General features: G+C 38.4%; 1 protein-coding gene across 2 annotated transcripts; it reads left to right on the top strand.

Moving 5' to 3' along the window:
• The first annotated feature begins 369 nt into the window (after positions 1 to 369).
• LOC110045263 (uncharacterized) lies at positions 370 to 16,578 on the top strand. Of its 2 annotated transcripts, none has more exons than XM_020750858.2 (13): positions 370 to 1,147; positions 1,709 to 1,828; positions 3,882 to 3,984; positions 4,526 to 4,634; positions 5,699 to 5,975; positions 7,281 to 7,409; positions 8,187 to 8,286; positions 9,629 to 9,701; positions 10,256 to 10,780; positions 11,494 to 12,955; positions 13,590 to 13,848; positions 14,504 to 14,531; positions 14,940 to 16,578. In XM_020750858.2, exons 1-13 carry the CDS (start codon positions 648 to 650, stop codon positions 15,245 to 15,247), a joined length of 3,993 nt encoding a protein of 1,330 aa, XP_020606517.1. In that variant the 5' UTR covers positions 370 to 647; the 3' UTR covers positions 15,248 to 16,578. The 2 variants fall into 2 exon arrangements, with proteins under 2 accessions (XP_020606517.1, XP_020606516.1); XM_020750857.2 differs by having other exon boundaries at positions 11,491 to 12,955.
• The last annotated feature ends 1,380 nt before the right edge of the window (positions 16,579 to 17,958 follow it).

Below are 17,958 nucleotides of genomic sequence, written 5' to 3'. Positions count from 1 at the left end.
TTTGAGCTCTTCATTTTAATGACTGTACGATGGTTTCAAATGCTTCTTTGAGAATTTGAGAATTGTTAACCCAACATACCCACTTGTGCAAAATATACTTGGATACTTGCCTCTCACGAATCACCTTCTGCGATAGGGACCTGAGAGAAATGTGAATGCTGAGATAACCTGCGCCAAATTTATCAAAGCAAGGTATTTTTCTACGCGCTCTCGCTACCATCTGACAACGTATTACCCATGGACTAATCAACTAATTCCAAGGGCTGCAAGGGACACTTCCGTACCGGAAGTTATTTCCCGCCATTAAAAATCAACTCGATATATATCAACCTCATTTATATCCTCCACCTAACCTTACTTTAGTATATGACGTCATTGGAAAGGCCAAGGGCAACATGGCGGATGAAATGTTGAACGGTCTGCAGCCAGCTACCTTTTGACGGTATATTGTACACACAGAAGTGCGAGCTTAGATAGCTTCGTAACTGATTTTTTAGTTTTTCCTGCCTGACTTTTACCATCACGCAAATGAAATAAGGCCAACCTTGAGATCAGGACGTGAACAAGTTCAGCGAATGAATGAATGAATCAATGAACTTAACCTAATTGGGTTTATTAGGCGTCCCTAAGAGATTCTGCGATTCAACATGCAGATTTTCGTGAATCTGTTAAACGCAAAGAAGATTGTGGTGGAGGTGGAACCTTTGGATACCGTGGAAACCCTGAAGAATAAGATCTCAGAAGCAACGGGACTTCCACTACCTGCCCAATCTCTCTACGCGCAAAATGGCGCTAAGATCGAAAATGGCCGTCGCATTTATCTGGGAGATTTGATAAAGCCAAACACAATCATCAATTTGGCTCGCAAACGGGATGCATCGTTATCTTCGTTTTATGTCAATGCTGTGACAGAAGCGGGGAGAGTTTTAACTGTAATTCCTGAGGGAGGGAACTCTTCAAGTGTCCAGAATTTGAGAAGTAAATTATCGACAATGCTGGATCTACCAGCAGACAGCATGTTTCTGCGCCTGGTGGATTTGTCTCGTTTCGTGAATAAGGGTTTAGTGGTATTATTTAACAGTATGGAGGAGTGTGGTGTGGTCAGTGGTTCTGTTTTGTACGTGCAAATTCATCCATGGAAAGAAGAGTAAGTTTAAAATATAAAGAAAAATAAAGGCTAAAGTGTACGTGATCCGGTTAATGCAAATTAATCAGTGTGTGATTTTATTTATATTAGAAAAACAATATTTAGTTTCGTGATGTGGTCAAAAATATAAATTCTAAAAAAGGAAAAAAATTCTTAGCATTTCTAATTTATTATAGTAATACAAGAGTGACCATGAGTGGTCATTCCCCAATGTCCCCAAAATATGGTCCAGTGCCCGGGTGCAGCGAAATATTGACACTGTTAGACTTAACAAGTTTTATCTTTATTTTTATTTGCATTTTCATTTTAATTACCTGTTCTGTTTTATTAAATAAAATGAAATTTTAAATTTCATGACTGACATATACAAATCATGTACATGTATGGATCTCTATACTGCACCTACAGTTTTTAGGATGTAATAACCATCAAAATATCAAAATCTATACATGTATTTATGAAAAACACAGAATAACTTATGACTAAGTGTTTCAGCATTTGTTAACACATTTTTACTTAGTGATATTTCTTCGCTAAATGTACTCTTCTTCTTTTTTACAGTTGGTTCCATGGGAAAATAACTCGTGACCAGGCAGAACAAGTTATGTCTTCTGCTACTAATGGACAGTTCCTGGTCAAAGAGAGCCTGACCTTTCCTGGTGATTATGTTCTCTTTGTTTGGTAAGTTTGTCTTTTTTGCAAGTTGTTCGATTGGTTAACGGCTAATAAATTAACCTTAAATATTAAAAAAACAAATTTTGTTATCTTTAGACCAGCTCAGAGAAAACTTTCGGGCATGTGACTCTCAAATTGCACTTACCTGGTATAATTTTCACTCGCTCACTCAGAAAGATGCCTCCCCTCCTAAAAAATCTCTGCATTAATTTACAAACCATATGTTTTTTCAGTATCTCTTGATCACATATGCCCAGCTGGTCATTTCATGTTGAGCTTTGTTGTTCTGGCCCATTTACCAGACGCCTCTTTAGGATCGCGGGCCGATTTTACTGTTTTACTCATTTTTTGTCATCAACTTTTGACACTCTTGGGAAATATTTTTATATTGCCAAATTCACATATCCTGAGAATCGAGATATGGGAGTAAACAACTTGTCAGCAGGTGGATTAGCTAGCATGATGATTTTCTTTCAATGAAAAATTATTCTAAAAGACCTTAAACTCAAAGATAACTACAACAAAGGTACTTTTATTTTCAAAACGGTTCCTACATGTATTCAAGACCCTTCACGATCTTTGAGATTCATTCCTTAACAGGCAACCATCCTTGTTCCTAGAGAGCAATGGTATCACTTCATACACAAGTAACCATTACTTAGTTTATCACTGCTAGGAAGCCGTATTTCATTTTGCCTAAATTTATCAGGCATCTCAAAAGCTAAGATAGAAATAAATAAATAAATAAATATACATTTATATAGCGCCATTTTCCACTAATTGTCCATGGCGCTTTACAATACTTTAAAATTAAAATCCTAATTCTTTAAAAACCTAAAATCCTAAATCCTAAAAGTTAAAATCCTAAGAATTAAATACGCTATATAATACAATTAGGCTACAAATAAAAAGTAAAAACTACAAATCAAATGCACGCTTAAAAAGATAAGTCTTAAGATTAGCCTTAAAAACTGCCTCTGATGATGAAAGTCTGATCTGGAGGGGTAGTTTATTCCAGAGCCTTGGTGCCGCCACGGCAAAAGCCCTTTCACCATACGTTTTAAGATTTGCTTTAGGCTCATCAAGCAACCTGTTGTTTGAAGATCTTAGTGTCCGACCAGAAATGTTAAATCGCAGTAGGTCTCTAATGTAATCAGGGACCAGTCCATTCAGAGCTTTGTAAGTTAACAACAATATTTCGAAAATAATCCTAAAATGAACTGGCAACCAATGTAAGCTCCTTAGTATTGGTGTGATGTGTTCCTGCCTTCTAGTCAAGGTAACAAGGCGAGCTGCTGAGTTCTGTACAAGCTGAAGTCTATTAATCAGATACTTTGGGAGACCGTACAGTAGGGCGTTACAATAGTCCAAACGCGATGTTATGTAAGCGTGAACAATAGTCTCAGTAGTACTCTGGGATAGGTATCGTCTAATTTTAGCTATACTACGAATGCGGAAAAATGCGCTCTTGCAGGTTATTTTAACATGTTCTTTGAAATCCAAACATTGATCGAATGCAACTCCTAAATTCCTGGCCTGTTTACTAGGCTTGGTAAAAAAACTAGGTAAAAAAAGCACTGGTCTAGAGATATCTTTGCAAAAATGGAAAATATAATGGAGCATTATCAACATTCAAGCTTAAAAAATTTCCCAAGAATGAAAATCATGCTCGCCAAATGGGCAGGTGATCGATGATTTGTACTCACCTAACACTTTTCACACTTGCATTGGCGAGCAGGCAAGTGCTTATTTCTAACACTGCAGTTGATGTCAGAATGTGGCAAGGACAAAAAATTTGCACTCAATGTGATGGCAGAGTGTGTCACTGATGTTGTTACCACACTGTGAAGTCTTTGTGATCAATTACCAAGTTAAAGTAGGAATTTTATCACAGCTATTTAACGTTGTTATCTTCTTTTACTCCCTTCAAACTTGATTCTCCTCCTAGGGGGAAAGAATGACTAGTCCCTTTTTTGGCTCTTCATTTACTGTAAACAATATAGCAAGCAGTAATTCATTAAGGACACTGTAAATCAATTTTGTAATCTCTCTTATTTAGTATTGAAGGTAAAACCAAGCATTACAAAGTGAGCTGTAAAAGAAACATGACTTTTACCATCAATGACAAAGAGTACTTTGACAATATCACTGAGATGGTTACGGTAATATATGATCTAATAATTTGTTTTATTCTTAATTAATTGTCTGAACAATAGGAAAACAAACTGTAGTAATAATACCTCTTCATTTAGTCATTTCTTAACAACACAATTTTTCTTATCACTTTCTTCTGCCTGTTCTATATATTATATCAAGAACCAGTTTTCTTTTTCTGCATACATTGTGCGTATTAAATAGCGATTTTGCATGCAAAAGAGAGATTTCCAAAGTTTGACTTACATGCTGACCAAGCAGGTGTTTTATGCAACTTTGGTTTCACTGTAGCTGTGTCTGTAAAAGCAAATCAACTGAATGATTAAAAGTGACCTTGGGAAACTGCAAAACTAACATGAACTACTGCATTGTAAAATTGTACAGTATGCTTTCCTTACCTGCAGAAGATGTTCCTAAGGACAATTTTGTTATTAAAGATATCGTATGCCGTTTGAATATGTTTTAAAGTATTTACACATACATAAGAAATCTTATAAATTAATATTCATCATTTGGATGTTGTTTCTGATGAAGTTACCTTTATCACAGTTCTACCAGAACAACACAGGATGTCTGCCAATTGAACTTACAGAACCTGTCTGTAGGTGTGAGTTCAATGGCGGCAGTGCTGATGATTCTTCTCAGCATACAGGAGAAGGTAATGTCAGGGAATTCTTCTTAGTAGCATTCAATCACTATACAAGAAATAAACGTCAATGACAGGTTACTCAGCGGGCTGCATGGTCAAGTGGTTTAGATTTCAGTAATAATTAATAATTACTCACCGAAGTGGAGGTAAATATCCATCACTTTCACTGACACTGAGGTGAATAATTGTTTTAGTATATACCACTCAAGCTGAATAATTAGCAGACCAAAACATTATTTTATGTGTGACAAGCGGTCGGAAATTTTAAAATCTCTCTTGCCGGCTGCTCGGAGGTGAATAGTACTTGCTAATCACCTCGGAGTTAACCAACCAGAGCACTCGAAAAGCACTATTCACTTGTGTGGTATATACTAATTTCAAATACAGACCAATCATGCAATGCTTTTGAGTGGTATTATGTATACCATATGATATCCCACAAGTCACTTGCATATTCTCAGTACATGTATACACACATGGCTTTAAGAAAATACAAATGACAAGTGAAATATTGAATTCCATGGTGTATCATGATAAAGTGGTGCATAACCATTTGTTTATCAATTATAATGCTATCGAAAATACAGTGGTGACACAATCAATGCATTGCATCATGAGAATGTTGGGTGTAATGATGTGGATAATACAAGGCTTTCCTGTTTAAAAATTTCCAATTGCTTGCATTTTCCATGGCATGGTATAAATAATTATTATTATATAATAATTTGTAGTATTCATTATTTAGGCATGTTCCATTGATCATGCACAGGCTTTCAAAATGTTTTGAAAATATTCACAGAAATCCTTTTGTTTGTTTTTAGAGTTTTTGAAATTAAATGAAATGTTAAACTTTCTAACTTAAGCGAGTTGCTTAAGTCTGTATGCAAATCTCACCATCACCAGCAACATACACTGTAGAGGCCAAATAATGCCTTTATTCAATTTAGTAATAATTATTGCTTATGTAACATTTGCTACCTTTGTAAAGAAAACCGTAATGTAACCAGCAAGTAATACTTCACTTACAATCAAACTACATTAATGACCTTTCAACATTTTGCTTTATTTGCCAGGCAACACACTGCCAAGAGCTCGACTTCAAACAAATGCAATCTCAGAAATCCAGCTTCGTGTGATAGTTGAGTCAAAGACATTCTCACTTCTCACAAGTCCTTTTAATCAAGTGCTTACCCTCAAAGAGCAGGTAGAAGAGTTAAGTGGGGTGCCTGCAGACTGTCAGTTGTTAGAGCTGGATGGCAAGCCATTGGTGATGGATACTTTTCTTCTTTGTGACTATCACATCATGGAAAACTCAACAATTTACGTTCAAGTTCACCCTTGGAATGAGGAGTAAGTGCTGGGCAGTATGGCAACGAACTGCATACACATGTAGACTTTGTTTGTTAAATTTTACCCGACATTTTTGTTCTTAAGTTAATGTTAAACTTAATTAAATAAATGTTTGGGGCTGTCAATCAGAGCTGTAACCCATGGCACCTGTTAAGCCCCGGCCAAACAATCCCAACATTTGAACACAACACATCGCAACATTGTTGGACGCAACATGTTGAGTGTGTTTGGCCTTCCTGTTGCAATGTGTCGCGATATGTTGGGTATTGAAAATCAAACTAGTGCACATGCCCGGGCACAACATTGTTGCATGAACCTGGCCAAACGATTACAACATCATGCAACATCCACAAATGTTGCATGAAAAATTTGACCATTTTCAAATTTGAGCCAACAACACCCAACATATTGCAACATGTTACAACAAGTCACAACAGGGTGGCCAAACATGCGCAACATGCTGTGCCCAACAATGTTGCAATATGTTGAGTTGAAATGTTGCAATCATTTGGCCGGGGCTGTACAGCTGAGTATGCTTGATGGGCCCTTGTTGGTACAGCTGAACTTGCCTGTAAGTGGTATAATTCACCATAAAGTAGCAAGTTTGCTACAGGTGTGAAGATCAAGGCTATAGATGAATCAAAACTTATTGACAGCCCCCATGTTATTCATTCAACTGATGTTCAAACTCCTACACTTAGTTATCAAGTTTGGCTTTTAGAGTTACTTCACCCTCTTTCTTTCTTTCTTGTTCAAAGATGGATGCCCCATACTGATAATAATAATACTGACAATGACAATGACAATGACAATGACAATGACAATGACAATGACAATGACAATGACAATGACAATGACAATGACAATGACAATGACAATGACAATGACACTGACACTGACAAGGACAAGGACACTGACAATGACAATGACAATGACAATGACACTGACAATGACAATGACAATGACAATGACACTGACAATGACAAGGACAAGGACAATGACAATGACAATGATAATGACAATGATAATGATAATGACAATGATAATGACACTGACACTGACAATGGCAATGATAATGATATATAAATTATATATTTAGAGACATATTATATTATATAATCATGCATGGTTTCTATGTCAGAACCTTCCATTAGGACAGATTATCCTATATTCAGTACATTGTACCTCACAAAAAGTCATGTGTTGTAACATAAAACAGATGTGATCAAACACAATTTGGTAAACAGATACATAGTACCAACCAGTAGTCCATGTCATTGCGCATGTCCTGTTTTGTTGACACAGCTGGTACGTTGGTAAAATGTCAGCCAGTGATATAGACTGTGTTGTCAGTCAGCTCAGTGATGTTACAGATGGAATGTTCCTAGTCAGAGAAAGCATATCACATCCAGGATGTTATTATCTTTATGTCTGGTGAGTTAGATTATGGTAGGAATGAGCAAAAAAACTCATAAGATGTGTGACACTATGCCAATAAATTAGATATGACGCTCAAAAGGCTCTTAAAAGTGTCAAATAGTTGCTGGTTAACTAAATGCTTCGGGCTTAGCCCGAAGAAGAAGGGCTTAGCCCAGAACATTTAGTTAACCAGCAACTATTTGACACTTTTAAGAGCCTTTTGAGGCTCATATTTAATTTATGATTATGGTATTGTGTCTTGAATATCTGTAAAGTTTCATTTATTTTCGTAATGTGAGTCAAAAACATTAAGATGAAATCCGATAGGAAATCAAGCAATTCAGCTTTTAGAGGACAGAAACCTTGAACCAGAATAATTTTAAGTATTTCTATGGTCCTTTTTTCATTTTTTAGAAGCTTAAGATACAAATAGTTGCCTGAAAATAAGCAAAATAAATTTCACAGGTAACATTTCACTATTGTGGTCATTTCGCCAGTACTGTCAAGTGTTTCAATATGAACTTCAAAATGCTTTTCAACATCTGGTGTTGTTGGTAATTAAAACAGTCCCACAGACGTTTGCAATACAATGTAAAAAATCTTGGTACAAAGTTTTACTCCACTTGATTCCTTGTTAAATCTTAATAATTAAGATTGAATTAATTCCCATTTGTCATAAATTAGCCAAATTACCCTAAGTAGATGAGAAGCAAACACTTAAACCTTTCAGCCACTCAGCTGTCAGTACTGGGCTAATTACACCTCAAGCTCTTTGTATTGCTGTATCCACAGGTGTAAAGGCAAGTCAAACCACTACAGAGTACTCAACAAGAAAAACATGTTCACTGTTGATAACAAGCAGCAATTTAGCAGCTTGTCTCATCTGGTAGAGGTGAGCTGTGAATAATGATAAGTCAATTGTCTGAGAAGTACACTGTATATTAAGGTGGCTGGTGCCAGTTTCCTCGCGCGGTGAGTAGATCACCATCATGCGTCATGCGTGAGTAACACGTACGATAGAGGCGCAAGATTTAAAACCGGAAAGTCCCAAACAAATATGGCGGCGCGGGGCTTTTACCTCGCACGGTCACTTTAGTACGAAATTCGCATTTAAAGGAGGCTTTACCTGCTAGAACAACTTTAGTCAATTCTGTGTATTTAAGAAAAATTGTTTCGGGAATTCAATGTTTCCCAAATTTCAAAGGAAACTTGATCGATCTTGACAGCCACCGGAAGCGTATAAGGGACTCGCAAAACATCGCAAATCTACCCAGAATTTGTGTGAAAATCCTACAGAGTAAGCCCAGGAGGTTGTCTTTAACAACAACTACAACAGTAAATGAAGTTTTAGCAGCAAACAAAACAAAACGCCTGTTCGGAGCCCGCTCGCCTGTGCAGGCACACGAAGCAGTCAGTGGTAGTCAAAACAGCTCATGAGCAACTGCTGATCTTATAAAGTCTGGATTTTTGAATGTGTGTCTATGCACGTGGGAGTAACGGAACTCGCGAAGGCTTTTACATGAAAGCAAACCCAGTGACCCCTTTTTTTTATTGTTTTAATATAATATTATTGAGAGGAAGCATCAGAAAAAAAGTAAAAAATACTACGGAAGGAAATTTGCACTTTGTGCAAATTGTCGTTTTTCCAAGTTTACAAGAAATTGGCTCTGTAAAATTATTTTAAAATTGTTGTGCATATTCATTTTCTGATGCCAAAAGCTATTGATTAAAGGGTCACCAGTCAATTTTTTAGTTATTAGTGACATAAGCAAAAAATCAGGTCTGGAAAATCATTTTAGAATGTTGCCATGGTAACTACTGACAACAAAATAACAGCTTATTTAGATCAAGTATAAATTATATAATCCAAACTTACAAAAATATTACAATGGCCCTGGTCTGCCTTTTTGTTCTATTCTTACAAAGTTATGAGCCGTCAAAAACCTGAAAACTGGTACGAGCCACCTTAAGTTAAAGATCTAGATAAAGAAAAGAAAGGGATATCTAAGCTAGGTTATCCAGTGGATATAAGAAAGAGAGGTATTGAGGTTGAGAAAAGGAAGGAGGCAGGCAGGTAAGAAGAAGCTCATATGCTCTCACACGAGGGAAGGAGGGACTGAGCGAGAAAAAATGGTTATATTGGGTTACATTTTTGCATACAGGAAGTACTGATTGAATTGTTTTCTTAACTAGAATATTACTGTGAAACTAGACCATTGATATTTACTTTCCAGTATTACAAACACCAGCGTGGTTCTCTGAAAACACAACTCACTAAGCCTGTGAAATTGGACAAAGAACAGAGAGGTAAATGCAGATTATATCTTATTATTTTGGTGTGAATGGTAAACACAATTTGAAGTTCAAGAGTTTTTACATGGAGTTGCATACAAATAGTTGTTAAAAGTATTCTTTGATATATACAGAAAGAGGGAATCAGAGTACATTGTATCCAATTTTGCCTTGTCTCCTTTAGTACTCATCACTCTTTACTGTATCAAAAAATTGCCAAACAGAACATATTTTAAAAAGAAATGTATGGTAATCAGTAACTAGAGACTGACTGGCTCAAAACAAGTATTTCTCACACACCACTGGTAGCAATGTTAAGCTGACTGCTGCAGCCTGACCTTTATTGCAAAATCAAAGCTAATACAAATAACGAAAACACCTGTACATTATACTTTAAAATCTTCCGGTGAGTGGGTGGGAAAGTCGACAGTGGCAGATGCAACAGAAAAGACTGCCCACCCCACAGGTGACATGACCGATACCAAGGCCCCTAGCGGTGTGTGAGAAGAACATTTTTCACTTATGTCATTCACTCAGCCAGTGAAAAATTACTCTTCTCTGTTTTGCAGGTCTTATTCCACCAGCCATTCTTGCAAGAGGCAGTAAAGCCAAAGCAGCATACAGACGAGCCTTAGAACGTGGTAAAACATGTGACATCCGTGTGCGAGTCATGCTGATTGGACAAGACCATGCGGGTAAGACAAGTGTTAAGAGATCTTTGAAGGGTGACAAGTTCAACAGAGATGAAGCCAGCACAGCAGGAGTGCAGATGGACCTTCCCTTGTTAAGCGTTGGAGAACGGCCGTGGAAGCCAGCATCCCAGTCTGATGAAACAACTACTGTGTTTGATCATAAGAGTGCACAGCTAGTGGCTCGGCAGCTGTCAGGAAGTTCTGATGAACTGGAAGAGCCGCCCACCAAACGCAGTTCTTGTGATATGCTTGAGGAGTGTCCTGTAGAAAAGAAATGTCATGCTAATGGAGTAGGCAGCTCTGAATCTAATGCTGATTTGGAAAAGTTTCATTCTCAGACCAGTGTTCTATCCAATGGGATAGGAAGCTCTCAAGGTTCACCACTCTCCCCACCCATGGGAGGTAAATATCAATTTGGATTATGTGTAGTACTAAAATTAGCACTTAGGTTGTAGAATCTTAGAAGTGGTGCGAGTTAAAACATGCAAGTTAGTAGGGACTGACTAGGTACATGCAGTTGTAAGTCCTACTGTGAAAGGATTTTATGAATCAAAGTACTTCTAAGTACTTATTTTTAGAAACTAATTTTCCATTTTACGCAACGTTTTTGATTAAGTTTGTTTTTTGTTTGCATCTTTATTTGTTTGTCTTGTGTGCTTAATTAATCCTTGTTGTAGTACATCAGCAGGGAAGTGAAAATAATGGCAATGATGTTGTATGCCCCTGACTGTTCATCAACCAACTGTTTTGTTGTTAGCTTGGCACTGTCATTTTGTAGTTTAAAGGTGAATTTCCACATTCGCGTCTTCTCGCGCGTGTTGAACCACATTCATTTTTTTCCATGGACCTAGGCCGTCCAGTTTTTAAATTTCATCATTTTATTTAAAACGATTTTTACTTTGAAATTCAAGCCATTTAACGCGGGTGAGATAACGTAGCAGTGGGAATTTCGCTTATATGTTTTCTCCTAGAGTGTGCCAGGTTTGGCTGTGTACATAGTAACTGGTTACTTTTCAGTTGCTTCATTGATGTTCATTTAAGGATCCTTCAGTAAATTCCAACATAAGGGTGAAAGTTGTTTGTCACACACAATCATTTCTCCTTGTCTTTAGCAGTGAGTCATATGGAGCCTACCTCGCCAATCTTTCAAGATGAAGTGTTCACTAATGATCACGATCCGTTTGGTGATCTGCCACAGGAGATCATCAGCTTGGTAGAAGGTATCCTCGTACAAGACAATCAAACAACTGCAGTCGACGAGATATGGCCAGTAATCTGGGACTTTGCAGGCCAATCCCTTTATCATGCCATACATCCGATATTCATGTCACGGGAGGCTGTATATCTGTTGGTATCTGACCTAAGCAAAGACCTGTTCCAAAGGCCAGACACTCGTGCAAAACCTTGTGAACAGTCGCGTGAGCGGGGGATGGAGATGTCAAACAGGGGCGACTCCGGTCTTGATCATCTCATGAAATGGATGGACTTGGTTCATTCTTTTCAGGATCCCAGCAGTGTGGATTCCGTAGACATTGCTCAGCCACCTGTCATATTAGTTGGAACGCATGCAGACAAAGTGGTCGGTGATCCATGGCGCGTTATGAATGTCATCTTGGACAGTTTTGAGGGAAAGGCCTTTTCATCGCATATTGTTGACGAGAAATTTGTGGTCGACAATACTCGTGCTGGTCAACCGTTTCAACATGAAGATCAAAATGTCCAGAGGCTGAGGAAGAAGATTCTTTCCGTAGCTGCAACGTTACCTCACACAAAGCGAGAAATTCCTCTGCAGTGGCTTCGCGTTGAGAAAGTACTCCATCGGCTAGCCAGCAGTGGCGTCAAGCACATTACTAAGACGGATTTCAAAGCCATTTCTAACAGAATATGTCAGTTTGAATTCCAGGAAGATAGTGAAGAGCTGCTTCATTTCCTGTGTGATTGTGGTGCAGTTCTTTACTTCAACGAGGCTGACAATTCCAGCAGCTTGGTTATTCTGGACCCACAGTGGTTAATCAATGTCTTTTGTCAAATCATAACTGTTGTTCCAAGCAAGAAAGAACCAATGCGAATCCGTGAACATCGCCGGACCCTTGCTAAAGATGGCATCTTGTCTCAAGAACTTATCAACTATGCTTGTCAGAACCTCAGCCTTTCACTTTCCCAAAACTCGCTTCTTTCGATCATGGAAAAATCCAACCTCATTTGTCGCTGGGATGTTCAGAAGGACAAGGTGCTCATTCTTGTGCCTTCAATGATGACTGCCAAGCCAGAAGAGGAAATATCAGGATTAATTTGCCAAGGCTCAGTTGGACCAATTTACATTCAGTTTCACACTGGATATGTGCCTTATGGCTTGTTTTCCAGATTCCTTGTGTTGTTTGGTCAGTACGCCTCCCACGATCTTGCTGCCCGACCGCCCAAACTTTCCGCAAATGCAGCCCGATTTTTTATTTGTAAGAGAAACAACTACAATCTGACGTTCGCTTGTTTCAAGAGTGTCATCACAATTCATTTGGTTCATGAGGGCAAGTCAGAGGACGGCCAAGAGACTGTTACCATCTGTCAGCAAGTCTGCAGGTTTGTAGAACTGGAGTTTGAGCAAACCTTTTAGTTTACCGTAAAGGATCCCTGTCAGCCACACGTTTGTTTTTGTTTACATGCGAGAGTTTGGCCGTTATATTTTGTTCCGAGCATGTCAAAACAAAGGAAATCACTGTGAAACTTTTAATATTTTCATTGAACATTGTGATTTTTTTTTTAGCAAGAGTGAGTACAAATAAAGATTGATTGATTGATCAGAAATGCGAACCATTTAACCGAAAATCCCGGAAATTCCGAGATGAAAATCAATAGGAACAGAAATTCCCAGAAAAAATTTTCGGAAATTTGGGTACAGCTCGCGGATGTGTCCTCTTTTCCGAAAACTGTGGAAACTGTTGTTCCATTGGCCACTAGACATTTCTGGGAATGTTGAATGGAAAGCACCCTACACTGTCATAATCCTGTTTTTTGTGTACGTTACACTAAGCTTAACCAATCAACTATTTGCGCGTGGTTGATTTGGTATAGACGAGTACATTGTTCGTGTTATTATGGGGGGCCTTATTTGACTTCATTTTTTTCCTCTGTAAGTGTATAGCTTGGACGCGCATGTATTTTTAGCGCGAGGATCACCGTATGTGTAGTAATGGTTGATTATTGTCGTCTTCAGTTTTGTTGAAGACATTCTTCAGTTTCTTGCTGAGCAGTGTCCATGGCTACACTCCATGACATGGCAGCTGTGTGCTCGCTGTGATCTGTGTGTTGGTGAAGATGAAGATCCTGAGGGCTGTTCATGGCATCATGTCCACTCCTGTCTTCACCCTGACTGCGCGCACTTCATTCCCTTAGCCTCACAACCTTTAAGATGTGATAGGACCTATAAGCTGAACTCCGTACTTACTGTGGACAAGATTCAACCCTGGATGAAGGTACGTACAAACTGAGAATAATCTACTATTATAGAATCAATCGTGAAGGATTTGAAGTCTGCCTGGGTTGGCGTTGAGTTTGTTCTCCACAAAACACCTTTTCAGGTTAAGTAGCCATTCTGTAAGTTGTCAGTGTAACTTGGATATAATGGACTGTTTGTAAGTTGATCCAGGGACGAGGTTTTTTCCAAACATTGACGATTTTCATCTCTCAGGCTGAACTGGAACTAGCCCACTAAAGAGAATGGTGCACGGCTCAATTTGAAGATTTTTTAGCTGCCTTTATGACGATCTAGGTTTAATTCTATTTGAAGTCTGTTCTACGGATTGTAATAACTTTTCCAAGAAGCCTTAATTACATGAGACCGACACAAGTTTGTGGTTTATCAGGAGAACTGTCAAGTCAATAAACCTCAGTGAACAGTGTACAATGGTTATATACAAAGCAATTGTAAACAATGTTCGACTAAACGGCTTTGAAAACAAGGTTGATGAGTGCACGAGTGAAAGGGACATACCTTAAACATCCCTGTTTTAGAAAAAGTTCAATGTTCTTGCTAAAGATATCGTTTAACATAATCGTGCTAGCTTTTAGTCGTTTTAAAGATTAAAGTTTTTATTAATGTCCAATATTTGTTTTCTCTTCGTTTCTCAGTATTTCGACTACAGAGATCAGAAAACAGGTAAACGTGTCTTGTAGCCTGATAATAAAATCTTTCAGTTTCTAAAGAGTAAACATGGTTTACCTATGGGAATAAAAGCTAGTTGGTGATACAGTTGTGAAGCTGGTGATTCAGTTGTCAATGAGTGGTGTAATTTTATTGTAGAGTTGGTAAGTAGTAAAGGAAAGATCGGCAAGGTAGGAAAATTTCTCCTTCCCAGCTAAGATTCTAGCGTTTTGTGCTCATCCCTAATCTGGTAGACTTTCTTAGTCTGCAGTTAAATGTTGAGTGGGAAGAGTTGATTACGATAAAAATGAATGTTGAGGAATGTAGCTGCTATTCCATATCTACCTGAAAATGAGTTATTTACACAGTTTCCAAAGATTGAGCGGTTATGCTTTTAACTTGATACAATTGATTGTCTTGTAGATGGACTTCGTTTTAAACCTGGTCTTGTTTCCAGTAATGATCTGCTGCACATAGCACGTGACGTGGGCGTACAGTGGGATTCATTAGGTCGCGTTCTGTTGGGTGAGAAGGAAGTGGAACACATTGACTACGACCAGAAGACACTGTTTGAAAAGTGCTTCGGTATGCTGACTAGCTGGACAAGAGCTCGAGGATCCAGTGCTACATACGCTGCGTTGGGACAGGCGTTAATGCAGGATCGGCACACACAAGATCTTTGTTCAAAGTATTGCTTGGCATCGCAGGGAGTGCTTGAAAGTAGTGTCTGAAAGAAGATGATCGGGAACTAATAGGCAAGGAATGGGAGAATCTCCTCTCAAGGTATACTCTCTGAGAGTTTATTTATTCCAAGGTGTAGGTATGTTTGTAAAACTACCTGGCCTGATTATTCTTTTCCTTATGTGAATAAAATAATCAGTAACTTAAAAGAGAAAAGCGCATTACCGATTTCAAATAACACTGTTTCACGTTCTTCCTAAGAATTTGTGCAAAACGAAGACCCTCGTGTATATTGTTTGTAACTAATTTATGTAAAGGTATATAGAAAAGCTGATCCGTGAATGAGTGGTCAGCTCTCGTACGTACAGCTATACAACAAGATGTAATTATTTAAGATAAGCTAAGTACAAATAGAAGATAGATAAAATAAATAGATAAATGATAATCGAGTAAAAATCCATCCGCGCGCTTTTTCTAATGCATTAGGTGTAAATCTATGACAAGAAATAATTGGACTGAAATAATAGAAAAAATTGAAGCAAATTTCAGTAAGAATTCTGCTAAAACAATGTGATTATTCGCTCTCGATTTCTATGAGGTAATAGCTTATTCGGCCTGCGGCCTCATCAATTATTGCCTTACAGAAATCTTGATCTCATAATCATTTTTTTTTCTAATAGAAAAGCAGTAGAAGTTAGGGAGAACGACAAATGCTGTGGGAACACGAGCCGATAGGTGAGTGTTTTCACAGCTTTTCCGAGTTCTTCCAAACTTTGAAAAGTGATCTTATATCTCGATAGCAACACGAAGAACTAAGTGTTCTCTACTTCTTTTGGAAAGCACCGTGAGAAAAAGATGGAAAGAAAGAAAAATCTTTTGTTCAATTATCAAAATGTATGTTGTCTTTGCTGGTGCTGTTGGTGCGCGCTTTCTTACAGGGTGTTTTCTAAACGTGAATATCAATCATACCCCGACTTTCATATTTTGGTTTCATTGTCTCAGGGAATTGTTGATCCAGAGTAACTAAAGAACGTGGATGACTTGAGATTTTGCCTCATCAAATTTAGGGAGCCAAAGTTTTTGCACCGACTAACTTTTCAATTACAGATTAGTACTGAAACTACAGGCATTCGCCACTACCTACACCAACCAGCTTGGTTAGTATTAGCGATTGGTTTTACCTTACACGTTGAGAAATAGACGAAAGGGAAGGAAAATATAAAATTTTAAAAAAAATGGAAGAAATTGTGCCTGCTTGAAGTCATGTCGTTAACGTGTTGTAATGTATTTTGTTTATCCTTAAAATCTTAGTGTTAATGAAGGTAATTTAAGAGAATGTTGTGATCTGTGGTAGGAATAAGGGAAACATTGTAATAACGTATGCTGTCCTCCCCTTATCCTTTCTTGCGGTTCTTTTCAGTGGTCGAATATTCTCTTAGTCACTTCCCTGTACCATCTATTCCACGTTCATGTTTTAAAAACGGGATTGTCGAAGCTTGGTACACGTTTAGTGTGTGATATCAGTTCACAGTAAAATTCTTGCTCTGGCTGCGCCACTGTCAGTCATCTCTTGTTGTAAGTGTCGGCCGACAGGTGGTGAAGGTGAACCCTTCCAGTGACATTCGAACATTTAAATTACATTTTATAATTGCAAACAAACCTTCGGTCGTGGGCTCATTTCCGTTTCTCGTGAGAGAAAGATCTCAGTTTCTGGTGAAATATTCCGTATTCAATAATTTTGATTGATGTAATGTCGGGAAACCCTAAAGCATGGAATCCGGAACTAGAATCCTAGAAACCAGAGTAACGACCAGTATTGAACTGGCAACGAACTGTAACAAAACATTTGTTCAGAGCAACCCCTAGCTGTACATCTCGCCCGGTTGAACAAAAAGGTGGATAACGTAATCTATCCATTGGGTAAATCACCATCCAGTCAGGGTTGATGATTTTTCGGGTGGATAGAGTTGCCATCCTTTGTTGAACCTGGCCCCGGCGGGAGCACGGTTCCTGTGAGTGTTCCGATTACATTGCCCTGAAAAGACTAGCGAGTTGCACAACAGCAACAAGCTATAGGCCCTTTGCAGGATCCGGTCACATGGTACGGAATTAATTACGCTGGGACACAAGTTACGTAGTGAGACTTCCAAAACAAAGGAAAGTCGGGCTGGACTGGTACAAGTTCCTTTGGTTTGGAAGTCCCACTGCGTAACTTGTGTCCCAGCGTAATTAATTCCGTACCATGTGACCGGATCGTGCAAAGGGTCTATTGTCACAACATTGACATCAGTGATGTTTGCGTGCGATGAGTTTCTGGCAATTTTTCACCATCTTTTAGCAACATATATGGTCCGATCCGTTCTCAAGCAAGAAGGACAAGGAAGTAAGTGTGCAACAGTTCGATAAATTATTTTAATATGATGGCTTACAAGAATATCTGATGCTGATTTGTAATAGTATCGGTCTGACAATAGTGTTACTCTAGAATTCATCTCGGCGTATGATGGGAACAACAAACTTATTTAGACGAGCCAGGTTAGCCTTGCGATATCGAAAGTGAGAGGCGCGACCGTCGAAGGCGTCGAGGTACAGCTTGTTGCCACTGACGGAGAGCCTGTTCTCTATAAAATTAAAATTTGCTAGCTTCTTCTCTGGACATGAAGGCCACTCTGGTAAATTTTCCCATGACAATAGCTCTCACCAGGTTGCACGAATTTCGACAGGCGGGGGATCCTTGTTTCTATAGAAGTGAAGTTTAGGG

The sequence above is a fragment of the Orbicella faveolata genome, unplaced genomic scaffold, assembly GCF_042242905.1.
Source record: "Orbicella faveolata isolate gen_17 unplaced genomic scaffold, um_ofav_v1 contig_12, whole genome shotgun sequence".
NCBI lineage: Eukaryota > Metazoa > Cnidaria > Anthozoa > Scleractinia > Merulinidae > Orbicella > Orbicella faveolata.
The sequence above is the reverse complement of the archived record's forward strand: the minus strand, read 5'-3'. Positions and strand labels throughout refer to the sequence as shown.

Bases quoted from the DNA above. Each gene is read 5' to 3' on its own strand.
- LOC110045263 (XM_020750857.2), top strand. From the start codon at position 648: ATGCAGATTTTCGTGAATCTGTTAAACGCAAAGAAGATTGTGGTGGAG. The intron at 5,976-7,280 runs GTAAGTGCTGGG...TTGTTGACACAG, and splicing joins GTTCACCCTTGGAATGAGGA to CTGGTACGTTGGTAAAATGT. The intron at 14,532-14,939 runs GTAAACGTGTCT...ATTGTCTTGTAG, and splicing joins CTACAGAGATCAGAAAACAG to ATGGACTTCGTTTTAAACCT.